General features: G+C 42.5%; 1 protein-coding gene across 1 annotated transcript in view; it reads right to left on the bottom strand.

Moving 5' to 3' along the window:
• The window catches only part of LOC149451674 (arsenite methyltransferase-like), a 42,253-nt gene that overhangs the window by 14,984 nt on the left and 13,571 nt on the right, over nt 1-13,698 (bottom strand). Inside the window, exons 5-8 of the mRNA XM_089690229.1 lie at nt 13,326-13,462; nt 11,395-11,464; nt 4,881-4,962; nt 1,297-1,425 (exon numbers count right to left, since the gene is read on the bottom strand). Coding sequence (XP_089546355.1) covers nt 1,297-1,425; nt 4,881-4,962; nt 11,395-11,464; nt 13,326-13,462 — 418 coding nt within the window. The remainder of the gene's footprint in view (nt 1-1,296; nt 1,426-4,880; nt 4,963-11,394; nt 11,465-13,325; nt 13,463-13,698) is intronic.

The following is a 13,698-nucleotide window of genomic DNA, read 5'->3' on the forward strand; positions in this document are numbered from 1 at the left end:
CTCTTCACCAGGCTAATAGACTGACTCCAGACTGTAGTGTCCACAGTTAACTCTTTCTTGTGAAGACCAGAAGTTCAGTGAAGCAGCACTGAGAGAGCAGGGACCTAGAGCAGGTATAAACTTCAAGTATCTGGGTACAAATTGTAACAAATATTTTACCGGGGAATGTTTTCTTTTCTTTTTTTCTTTTATTGTTTTATTATTTATTTATCTCAGAGAGACTGAAGGTTTAATACTATCTTAAGCTAGTCATACACTAGTAGATTTTGTATGAACTTTCAGACCCAAAATCTTATCAGTAGATTTGATAATGACAAAAGACACTGGAAAATGTCCATTGAAAGTATTTCAAAAATTTGTTTGCTTTTATTATTTGATTTTGGAATTAATGAAATTTCCTAATTATCCCATATGAAAACCAAATATACTGTTAGAAATGTATTAGAAAACATTTCCATCTCTCTCCTTCAACTTTTTTCACTTATGTTGAAAACAATTGTCATTTTGACCACATTAACTATTAGAGAATCAAATAAACTTTCTGAAATTGAATTATTGCAAATGCAATTCTACCCGTGTATGGCCAGATTTACAAAGGATTTAAAGGTCTGTTATTTTGTCATCCGTTACAGAGATTTCGCCTCATTTAGTGTACTGGTGATAAAAGTATCACCAGATAGGTAGTGAGGAAAAATTTGCAACAGCAACATACAGACAACCATCAGGTGTCCCTGTTACAGGCCAGATTTTGCCTTATATCTGGTCTAAAAAAACTTTCTAGCTTGCAAATTAATCTCTATATCTTGTATAACTATAGCAGTCGACTGTTCAAGACTGTCAGTGCAGGGATCACAGTAGACACAAAACTAACAGAAATCCAATAGGATGATAACTTGCTAAATAAAATAAAAATACTAAATAAAAATAATTAATTAAAAGATACAGGATAAACAACAAAGCTTTTGCTGCAATATTCAACTTCATTGCAGATATTTTCCCTGCAGTATTTTTCTTCTGCCATTAGATGTCCTCAGCTTGATGGCCAGCATCATTCAAGCCACCTCTTCTGAGCCCAGACCATTCTGGACCCATCCCAGCATATGTCTGGACAGAGAAGCAGCATAGTAAGGAGCTTACTTCTCTGTCACTCTGCTTTCTACTTCTATCAGCTTGCTTCTTGGGACAAGATAGTTTATTTCACAGGCTCACTGCAATAGCTTCTCCCACAAAAACAAATCCTAATATGCTGTATGATATACCTGTTAATGCAAAATAATAATCTTCTAGTCAACTTACCAATGATATCTCTCAGCTCCTGGTTAAGGATGAGGTACCTGGAGGTGACGAGTCGAGGAGGACTAAATCCGATCTCTTCAGCCACTTGACAGAGGTCTTTCCACAACAATGCTCCAGCAATGCCCTCCCCTGTATTTATAAGGATCAGACCATCACTGTCCAGGAACGCACAGCATAACATTTGAATCGGGTGAAGCAGTAATATTTGCAAACATTCAGAAAATGAATAGTGCAGCTATTCCTGTTTGTAGTTTACATTAGTCATTAAAGGAAATGTAAACCCAACATTTACTATTCCTAATATGTGCCAACATGTACTTGTATGAAAAAGTATCCTGCTCTCTTTGTATTGCTTCCCTTGGGTGAAATCCCTGGTGTTCCTGCCAGTCCCTCTGCTTTCCTTTAAACAAAAATGACCACACTAGGCATGAGAGCACAGCGTGGTCAGTTCTCAAGCTGGGCTCTCCTCCAATGATCAGACTTTAAAAACAGAGAAAATGTATGTAAAATGTTTTTATATGTGTAACGCCCTCCAAGTTAGGTAGATAACAGTGTGTTGTTTTATTTTTAGGCAGAGGTTGAGTAGCAGCTTGGGATGAGTCATCCTGGGAGTGAGGTAGAGGGGTTACATCAGGACAGGCTAGAGAGGTTCAGAAGGTCAGAGTATCTGGAGCCCTCCCACCTCTCCAGAAACCTGAGAGCCTTCTGGAGGAGGGTTGGAGGAGGGGAGGAAGCTCAGATCTGCATACTAGAGGGACCTTGGCCAATCCCCTGGCAGAAGGTTGGGTATGGTGACCAAGGCAACCTTTAAGTATTGCAGAGCCTGGGAGGAAGAGAGCAGTGTCAGGTGGAAGATGGAGTGAAAGGCTGGAGTGTGGAGCCTGGGAGGAATCTCAGGGAAGGGATCTACCTACAGGCAGGTGCTGGAGAAGAGGATCTCCACTGTACCACCGTCTTCAAGGAAGGATGTCCTGAGCAGGAGGGAAGGAGCCAGCCCAGCAAATGCCTGAAGGCAGCTACCAACAAACTAAGCTATCAGGAGAGGACAGTGTCTGCAGTCTTACACCCCCTGGGCTGCATAAGGGGAGAGGGTAGTCAGGAGGAGAACCCAACTAGCATCTCATCCTGGGCTGCTGTGTTACATTGGCAGTTTCTGCCCCCCCTTGCCCAGGGGATACTCTCAGCGCAGCTGGATGAAGAGGATGATTCATCTGGGGTCTGAAGAGATGCCCAAATAAAAATGTATGCCTAGGTTGATTTCACCTGGAGGAAGACCAACAGTGCTCCAAAGCTCACAGTGTCTTCCTGGCTCTTTAAACAGTATAGGAGTATAAGGCGAAGAGCTGGCAACTCGCTCTCCCGATAAATGTACTTTATTCATAAAGGGTACAGTGTGCAAGTTACAGCAGCTTACGCATTTTGGTAAAAAACTTTATTCGTAGCCAATGACAAAACGTGTATTGAGGTCATGATCCAAAGTTACAAACAGACCAGCAGGAGAATGTCTGACCGGGAACACTCACAGTTCTGTGCAGCAGCATAGAGACAGCGTCTGCTTCAGAGGGTAGAATGCGACCTGGCCAGTCCGTGCTTAAGTGGAAGGATTCCTGGACAGGCTAGCTTGTCCCTATCCTGCCCCTACTTGTCCTGAACCTTTCCCTACTGCTATTCACTTTACCTGACAACCAGGTAACCTGTCCCTACACTGTCCACTCACAAAATGTGTGCCAAGCCTGGGAGCCAGGGTCTTAAATAGACTCTCACCAAAGATCCATTATCTCCTGCGCTCAAAGACTCAGATCAAATGGGCGTTAGTGACAAGCAAAGTGTTCATCCGCTGGTGATCAGCGGTTGTGCAGCTCTATCATGAAGCTGGGGAAGCTTGATAAAACTGTAGAAGAAGATGAAAGAAAGAGCGCACAAACTTTGCGCATTACCTCAATAAATAGTGACTAATTTTATTATTAAGGAAATATACTCACAAAGTGATGGTATAACAGGCATAAGTAACCATAATCCACACAGGGTTACAGGTAAATCCAAAAGGGGGGGGATGAAGGCTAACGCGTTTCTTCATCAGAGCTGGGTTGAGCAGATAGGGACTTCAGTATGGCAGAGTTCCCATGGCAAGGAGACATTCAGCCACTGAGTGTCAGTATTACAGCAGTTCAGCCTGTTTAGTCATATTTCCTTAACCTCTTGCCGTCCGCCTGCTGTTTATAAACGGCAGGGCGGTGGCAGTCCAAGGTCGGGTTGCCGTTCCTAAACGGCACCCGCCTTTTCTAGCTGTGCGCGCTCCCTAGGAGCGCGCACCACCGCGATCCGGTGTCCGCTGTGTCCTCCGGACACAGTGAAACACCGATCGTCAGACGGGACCTCTGTACGAGGTCCCGGTCATGTGATCACTGATTGGCGAATCAGTGATCACATGCAAAGTAGTAAGCAAGATGTCACTTGTGACATCATTGCTTACTACGTGTGAAATCTGTGAATGATCACAGAGGTCACATGGTACAAGGCTATTCACAACAGCCTTGTACCATGGTGACAAGCTGTGACCAATCACAGCTCACTCAGTATTTCTCAATGACTGCAAGAATGCAGACAGAGAGAAAGAGAAATGATTGCTTTTACATCCTATATGGGTGTAAAAGCAATCAGTGTAAAAAAAAAAAAAAAAAATCTTCATCACCCCCCACAAGTAGTACAGTGTCACCATGGTGACACTGTACTGCTAGGGTGACAGTATGTAAAAATAAAAATAAAAAATAATATAAAAAAAAATAAAATAAAAATGTAAAAAAAAATGTTTAAAAATTATAATGTTTGGTTATAAACTAATTTGGATTTTTTTTTTTTACTAAAAAAATAACGGAATAAATTTTGGCCAAGATTTAGGATGAAATATTATTTATTTGCAAAATTTTATAAAAAAAAACACTTTTTTCAAAATTTTTGGACTTTTTCATTTACATAGTAAAAAAAAATAAAAATCCCAGCGGTGAATAAATACCACCAAAATAAAGCTTTATCTGTCTCAAAAAAATGGTAAAAAATTCATATGGGTACAGTATTGCATGACCGCGCAATTGTCATTCAAAGTGTGATAGCGCTGAAAGCTGAAAATTGCCCTGGACAGGAAGGGGGTAAAAGTGTCAGGACAGGAAGTGGTTAATAATAAAATTAGTCACTATTTATTGAGGTAATGCGCAAAGTTTGTGCGCTCTTTCTTTCATCTTCTTAAATAGACTCTGCCTGACCCAACATGGCCACTGGAGACACACGGGGTGGCAGCATCCAACCAGATCTATTCCCCAGTGACCCAGGAAACCATAGAGGAGGTGTTCCTCCTGACTTCCTCTCCCTCTGCAATGTCTCTGTGTTTTGAGCACCACCTGCAGTGGAGACATGAGACTGCACTTGCCTACATATTACTTTCATACATAGCTCTGAAAATAAATGCTATCCATACCAATCAGCTGGACATTCATTTAATTTCCTACGTGGAACAGGAAACAGCTGTTGCTATGAGTAACAATTTTATACATCAAACCTATAATGGACACTTATTCTCTTATACTTACCCCACAACATTTTGTTTTTTTTAAGTTCCTCGGGAAGCTTCTTGTTGATATACATGTCACTAAAGAAAATTTCCCCCCCGTACTGGAAAACAGAATATGGAGACATTTAGAAGAAATAAGCAATGCCACCCTCTAAATAAGAAATCTACTAAATAATTTTACATAAAGCAGTATTTAATCCAAAAGCAAACATTCATTATATATTACAGCTTACCAATTCTTAGATGTGGTGCCTGCATTAGTTTTCTTTTTGAACTTACTTTTTCTTATTTCCACCTGGTGATTTGGCCAGTAGGTCTGTTGCTTTTCAAAAGAACAAGGTGTCCTGCAGCTGTACCAGTTAGTGGGTTGAGACAAACTATATAACACTGACAGGAGTGCTTGCAATGATCAGTTTGTAATTATCCCAAAAGTAAAAAAAAACTTTGTTGTAACTGGTATAAAGTACTAACTGCAGTTTAGCTTCAATTTGTTAGTGTATCTAAGTTTGCTAGTACATCTACTAACACTCCCCTCACCCCAGACTGACAGTGCTGCTGTCCAGAGTTGCCTCTTGTGCTGCTTCATCCATAGTGGAGGTACTCAAATACAGGAGATGTGTTACTAGCCAGATCACCAGGTGAAAACAGATGAAAAAACAGTCCAAAAAAGAAAACTAATGCAGCCACCACACCTAAGGATTGGTAACCTGCAACATACCTGTACTTTTTTGTCTGTTTTGTGAATGTGACTTCTAATGAACTACTATGGATACAAGCCTCACAACAACCAAATTGTTGGGCATTCCTGATGCCAACTACAGTATGCATGCCCTAAAGCTGGGACATGATTCAACACACACAAGCACTTGGTGTAAGGTTGCTAAGCTCCTCATCTAAGAGATGCCCAGAGGAATATAGGGCTGAAACCACAGGAGATTGATAGATCTCTGTTGCATACATCCATAACTTTTCAAGGACTATCAATAGGAAACCTGTACTCATAGATACAGTGGGGCAAAAAAGTATTTAGTCAGCCACCAATTGTGCAAGTTCTCCCACTTAAAAAGATGAGAGAGGCCTGTAATTGGCATCATAGGTAGACCTCAACTATGAGAGACAAAATGAGAAAACAAAATCCAGACAATCACATTGGCTGATTTGAAAAGAATTTATTTGCAAATTATGGTGGAAAATAAGTATTTGGTCAATGTCAAAAATTCATCTCAATACTTTGTTATATATCCTTTGTTGGCAATGACAGAGGTCAAACGTTTCCTGTAAGTCTTCACAAGGTTGGCACGCACTGTTGCTGGTATGTTGGCCCATTCCTCCATGCAGATCTCCTCTAGAGCAGTGATGTTTTGGGGCTGTCGCTGGGCAACACAGACCTTCAACTCCCTCCAAAGGTTTTCTATGGGGTTGAGATCTGGAGACTGGCTAGGCCACTCCAGGACCTTGAAATGCTTCTTACGAAGCCACTCCTTCGTTGCCCGGGCGGTATGTTTGGGATCATTGTCATGTTGGAAGACCCAGCCACGTTTCATCTTCAATGCATTGCTGATGGAAGGAGGTTTGCACTCAAAATCTCACGATACATGGCCCCATTCATTCTGTCCTGTACATGGATCAGTCGTCCTGGTCCCTTTGCGGAGAAACAGCCCCAAAGCATGATGTTGCCACCCCCAGGCTTCACAGTAGGTATGGTGTTCTTTGGATGCAACTCGGCATTCTCTCTCCTCCAAACACGACGAGTTGTGTTTCTACCAAACAGTTCTATTTTGGTTTCATCTGACCATATGACATTCTCCCAATCCTCTTCTGGATCATCCAAATGCTCTCTAGCAAACTTCAGATGGGCCCGGACATGTACTGGCTTAAGCAGGGGGACACGTCTGGCACTGCAGGATCTGAGTCCCTGGCGGCGTAGCGTGTTACTGAAGGTAGCCTTTGTTACGTTGGTCCCAGCTCTCTGCAGGTCATTCACTAGGTCCCCCCGTGTGGTCCTGGGATATTTTCTCACCGTTCTTGTAATCATTTTGACCCCATGGGGTGAGATCTTGCATGGAGCCCCAGACTGAGGGAGATTATCAGTGGTCTTGTATGTCTTCCATTTTCTAATTATTGCTCCCACAGTTGATTTGTTCACACCAAGCTGCTTGCCTATTGCAGATTCAGTCTTCCCAGCCTGGTGCAGGTCTATAATTTTGTTTCTGGTGTCCTTCGACAGCTCTTTGGTCTTCACCATAGTGGAGTTTGGAGTGTGACTGTTTGAGGTTGTGGACAGGTGTTTGAGGTTCAAACAGGTGCCATTGATACAGGTAATGAGTGCAGGACAGAGGAGCCTCTTAAAGAAGAAGGTACAGGTCTGTGAGAGCCAGAAATCTTGCTTGTTTGTAGGTGACCATTTTCCACCATAATTTGCAAATAAGTTCTTTCCAAATCAGCCAATGTGATTGTCTGGATTTTTTTTCTCATTTTGTCTCTCATAGTTGAGGTCTACCTATGATGCCAATTACAGGCCTCTCTCATCTTTTTAAGTGGGAGAACCTGCACAATTGGTGGCTGACTAAATACTTTTTTGCCCCACTGTATATAGAGGTGCTGTTGCTGATCCTCTTCTAGAAATACTAGTTGCCTGGCTTTTTCTGCCTTATAATTTTGGTCACTCTCATGCAACAAGGATGCAGCATCCAACCAGGGTCGTGGATAAGGAGGCACCACCAGTTCTCCTGTACTGTGCCAAGACCAGCAGGGGGATTGGATGTGGGCTTGGAGGGTGATTGGCACAGTGTGTGTGTGGGGGGGAAGATAATTACTGGAATCGATCCCCTGTATGGCTCTCTCTGCAGCAGCTGAGTTGGCTTCATCTTCTCTCCCTCCTTCTGGCTTTCAGATGCTGCAGAGAGCCAAACAGGGGATCAGTTCCAGTAATTGCCCCCTAGCGAACCCATCACCCTCCCTATGCACCATACAATTCCCCCTGCTGTACAGATTCCCCTGTGTGCCCCCACAGTGCCACAGTGCTTCCCTCCTTTCCTTCCACCGTCAGCTGAAAGCACACAATAGGATCCTTCAGGATGGAGAGTGGGGGAAGAGTCTGGAAAATATGTCACATTTACCAGCCCCTTCCTTTCCTGAATGAACACAATAAGTGACTGGTATCAATCACTCAGTGTTTATTTATTACTGAAGCATAGTAAACTGTGTTTTTTTTTGGGGGGGGATGGGGGGTGGAGACCCTGTCATGTTGGCAGTATAAGAGCAGTCTTGTATCCAAGATAAGAGTGAAATCAGATCTCCTGACTCTTCTAAGTGCTATAGGGCAGTGAGTCAGAAAGTGGTGAAGTCACTGGATCAGCATGGCCTTCAGAGAACTAGAATTTTCCAAAGGAGTTAGCAATTTCAGCCTTAAAGTAACACTAAACAATATCCTTATTCTCCAAAAATAATCCGGACACATCCACTACTTAAAGTAGAACTATAGGCAAAAGGTTTTTTTTTTGGATAGGGTAAGGGAGGGTTATAAACTGTGCCAGATTTATTTTCTCCATCTGTGTCCAGTTGCAGATTTCCCTTCACTACCTATCCCATAGTCAAACAGGAAGTGAGAGGAAATCTCTGCAAAATAAGGGAATCCCTAGTGGACACCTTTATTACTGTTCTGGTAATAACCCAACATTTGGGATTTTCACTTTCAATGATAATGGAAAACAGGACAAATAGGAGAGTGTAAATCTCCTTAACCGCTTACCCGCCACCGTATAGCAGATATACTGCTACACGGTGGCACAGGTACGCAGAAGCACGTATATCTACGTGATTTTGCATTTCCGGGTAGGGGGCGCATTCAAGCCGCTCGCGCGCCCTACCCACGCCGCCATTGGTGGCCGTGGATGTCAATCACCGGGTCCCGGCCGGTGATTACCCGTAGGCGCACGATGATTACTGGCAATCACCAAACGGGGAGGAAGACTGTTTTGTTAACAAACAGTCTTTCTCCCTGTCAGCTCTGGCACACTGCTCGGGATGGCTGTGCACAGTATAGCCATCCTGATCAGTGTAAAGACAGTGAAGCACACCCCCGCCCCCTAGTAAAACACTCCCTACACACAGTTAACCCTTTGATCACCCCTCACATTATTCCCTTCCTGCCCAGTGTCATTAGTACAGTGTCAGTGCTGTTTTTTTAGCACTGATCACTGTATTGACGTCACTGGGGATGTCAGTGACACTAAGTCAGTTCTCCCCCAGTGTCAGAATGCCCGCCGCAGTCCCGCTAAAAGTTGCTGATCACCACCATTACTAGTAGGAAAAAAAAAATCCCAGTATCTATACCACCATTTGTAAACGCTATAACTTCAACATAAACCAATTAATTTACACATATTGGGAATTATTTTAGCAAAATAAATATACAAATTTTTTTATTGGACATGTTTAATAGCAAAAAGTCCAAAATATAGTTTTTTTCTCAAAATTGTTGGCTTTTTTTTGCTTATAGCGCAAAAAATAAAAACCGCAATCAAATAGCACCAAAAGAAAGCTCAATTCGTGGGGAAAAAAAGATGTACATTTCATTTGGGTGCAGCATTGCATGACCGCACAATTGTCAGTTAAAGTAATGCAGTGCCGTAACGCAAAAAATGGCCTGGTCAGGAAGGGGGTAAATCCTCTGGAGGGCGAGTGGTTAATGGGGACACAGACAACAATAAAAACTGACAGGTGTTCTAATCCCTCTCCACTCTATCCAAAATAAAAAAAAATCTTTTGCCTTTAATTGTACTTTATTGGTCCTGTAATCAATTTTTCATGAAACCATTTCTTACTATGTTTTCCTGCCTTCTTGTAATATCCTCCATAAGGTATGTTTTTGAGTTAAGAATACATACTTGAAAAGAACATGTATTTTTTTTTTAACCAGAATTTAGTGTTCCTTTAATAATGGCTCAGTAGTCAGTATAAGTTCCATGGTTTTCCCTTATAAAGTACTTGTTCTAATCAAATGTAATAATATACTACCACCTAGTGGTCATATACAAATATGCTGCTATTAAATTGGTATGAAATATGTCATTGAATCCTTGAAGAATGGCAAAATGCACAGAAGTATTTTGTACAGTTGTAGCAAAAACTAAAGTAAACACAGGATTTCAGTTGCTTCGTTTTCTTGTCTATCTGTTTGTATGGTCATAATGGCTGCACAATTCCTTTCATAAAACTACTCTTTCAGAAAAAACTATCCAAGGCAAGTATCCATAAAATTCCTAAACTGTAGCATTGTGCATCTATTTTCAGTACTATTAACAGACCCCCCCCCACAAGTTCAAGGTCTTTTTTAAAATAGGGATATCTGTTATATACATAAGCAGAACAGTTGCTTATTGGTTAGCACTACTGGGGTCCTTGGTTAGAGAGTCGGCCAGGACCAGGGGCGGACTGACCATTTGGAAACTCTGGCACTGCCCGAGGGCCCTGGGTCAGTAGGGGGCCCCATGAGATGCCCCTGGTATCTTTTTCATAGGCTTTTTTGAGTTTGGGCAAGGACACAGGGGCCCCATGATCCCCTATTGCCCAGGGAACCCCATGAGTTGTCAGTCCGCCCCTGGCCAGGACATTATCTGCATGGAGTTTGCATGTTTTGCCTGTGCTTGAGTGGGTTTCCTCTGTGTACTCCTGTTTACTTTCACCCTTCAAAGACATGCTGGTAGGTATGATATTCTACTGAGCACACCCATGATGGCCGCCTAAATTCCCAACAGCAGACAAAGTGCAATGAATCTCTAAGAAACAAGGTACTACAGAACTACCCTGGCCAGGGGTGCTGGTAGAAACCACGGGGCCCCATACAGCCAACCTGAGAGCCCCTCCCCCCAAGAAAAAAACCAGTTTAAAACTTTTTACTATGCTTCCGTTTTAATCAACGGTGATCGGAACTGATCACTCATTGTGTTCATTCAGGAAAGGAAGGGGCTGGTATATGTGACATATTTTCCTGGACCTCTCCCCCCACTCTCCATCCTAAAGGATCGTATTGTGTGCTTGCAGCTGCCGTTTGGGAAGGAGAGGAGGAAAGCCAGCAGCACTGCGGGGGGGGAGGGAATACAGGGGGAACTGGGCAGCAGGGGGAAACATATGGTGCACAGAGAGGGGGATGGGTGCACTAGGGGGGGCGGGGTCAATCACTGGAACTGATCACCTGTATGTCTCTCTCTCTCCAGCAGTTGAAAGCCAGCTGAAGGGAGAGGAGAAGAAGCCAACTTTCAGTTGCTGCAGAGAGAACCATACAGGGAATTGGTTCCAGTAATTGATCCCCCTCTCCCATGCCGACCACCCTCCCTGCACATATCTGATTCACCCAGCTGCTTGGGCCCCTCTTGATGACCTGGACCCCATACAGGAGGACCGGTGGTACCCCCTTATCCACGGCCCTGGCACAGAGCAATTAGGATTCTGCTGTCACTAGATTTTTCTGAAGGAACCATCAAATGAGTAGATTGTAGGGGGAATTAATAAATGTAAAGTTACTATTTTACCTTTAGAACACGGTAAGCTTCCTTTAGCACAGCCTTCTTATCAGGAGAAAGGTTTATCACACAGTTAGATCTACAAGAACAGGAGGAAGATGTTACATTTGTGCTATGTCATTTTACTTGCTGTATTTATATTATTTAAAATAATATGATCTGAGCCAAAACTCTTTATTTTTCCACAGATCCAGTCTGAAGAAGTGATTTAGATAGAAAATCCAACAACTTCCTATGAAGACCTTGTGTCCAACAGGCACTAGGAAGGATATATACTGTATATATATATTATTTTATATTTGTTGCTACCTGCCCCATAAATCAGCATTCTGGTACTGCAGGGTTTAATACCAGCACTGGACCTGTCACAGGTCTAGAATGGAAACTATACCCACCCTTCCTGTCTCATAGAAGTTGTAATAGTTGTGCTAGCTTCCATGAATGAAACACAATCTATGAATGGAGAAGGTGAACCTTTTATTTATCTGCTCATCCTCCATTCATAGATCACTTTCTATTCATGAAAGCTATAGTACAGCTTCTATGAATGGAGGAGGGTGGGCACAAAAGGGTGAGCAAGTGCCTATGACAGGTTTAGCATTGGTATTTACTCCTGCAGCACAGGAAGATTACCGCTGCAGAGTAGGGTGGGGCAGAAGACTTTGGATTTCAACTAGGACAGCAAACACCAGCACAAAGGACACGTTGCATTAAATGTAAGTACTGTCCATCATGCCGATTTCTTAACAAAACATTATTACCTAAAAACTTAGGCTTTCAAAATTGTTCTCGGCCAGGTTCCCTTTACTTGTCAGAGTCTGAGAAATGTGGAAGGGTAGGTTCTCCATTAGGGATTTTGGATAGAGAACTGAAGGGTAGAGACAAATCAACAAGTGAATACAAATTTAGAACACTACACTTGTGCATGGTTTTATTTTTATCCATCACAGATTTGCCCACACTATAAAACAAGTAAGGGGTGCAAAAGATCTATCTGCTAGATTGATGGTGGCAGGTAAGTTGCACATACCACTCCCGTGCTGGTACTCTCTCCTGAGTCCTGGGGATTCTGAACAGCCCATAAACAATCAGCATCAGTTACTGGTGCTTTGAATGAGTGACCTGTTTTGTGTGGACTCTTTTGAAAGAATACCCGATTTTGAGGAATATGTGCACAGGCTTCATCACAGGAGAGGAATGCATCTTCGTCATTGGGATATCAGCTGGCTTGGTAGTGTTGGTTGGGGGCCAAAATGAACTAGAAACCAACCCTACATGTGCTAATGCTATGTGAAAACAACATTCAGTACCAGGGACAGTGTCACTTGCATTTACCAGAACCCATTCAGTAAAAAAATTTAATGTACATGTGAACATACAGTATGTCAGATTGAAGGTTTTACCCAGTATGAATGTTACCAGCAAACGTGCAGCAACTCTTTATAAAAATGCCCTGAAAATGCTTAAAGTGGTTGTAAACCTTTACATATACCCAGTGAAGTGACTGGTCTCATGTGAAACACAGGGATAAAACAAATCCTCCTACATAAGTTGCACCTGTTTATCTGTAAACTTCTCTCCTTTACATCCTTTCAAAGTTCAGAATTTTTCACATGATCTCTCAGCTCTGAAAAGCAGGGGGCAGGGAACAGAAGTTACACTTGGGGAGGGAAAGGGCATCCCCACCCCTTCACACAGCACACATGAACAGAGCTGAGGCTGTCAGTCAGCTGGAGTTCCCTCCTCTGTCACCACTTGTCTTTTGGTGTCAGGAAAACTTGTCATAAATGCTTAAAGCAGAGGAACGAGCAGAGAGAAAGTGCTCTGGATTGGGATAAGTACACACTATAGAGGAATATACTTTGTTCGTATTTCATGTCTGAGGTTTACAACCACTTAAAGCTGGTTCTTATTGGCAATTAAAATTGACTTTTACCTACATTACAATATCAAACGTTGCATCTTCCAAATTTGCAGCTTTCAGGTCTTCAATGTGCCCTTTGACAAATTCCACATTAGGCTGTTCATATCCAAACGCCTCCATGTGATAATTAATGTACTTCCTCGATAGCTCCAACTGTAGCCCAGGGAAAAATATTTAATACAGATAACATCGCTGCTCCATGCAAACTAGATCTGATTCATAAACCTGCAAATAGGTGTAGAACATAAAACATGTAGACACTTAGACATGTGCAAGAGTATGTTATAATACACTTTTCACATATCACACACAACCATTCATGTATTTTGGGGGGTTATGTGGTTTTCATTTCTTCTACATCAGAGGGCATTGTCCGGCAGAAGAGGCTT

Source organism: Staurois parvus, unplaced genomic scaffold (assembly GCF_062004578.1).
Source record: "Staurois parvus isolate SC_StPar_1 unplaced genomic scaffold, SC_StPar_1.0 ptg000525l, whole genome shotgun sequence".
In the NCBI taxonomy this organism is placed as follows: Eukaryota; Metazoa; Chordata; class Amphibia; order Anura; family Ranidae; genus Staurois; species Staurois parvus.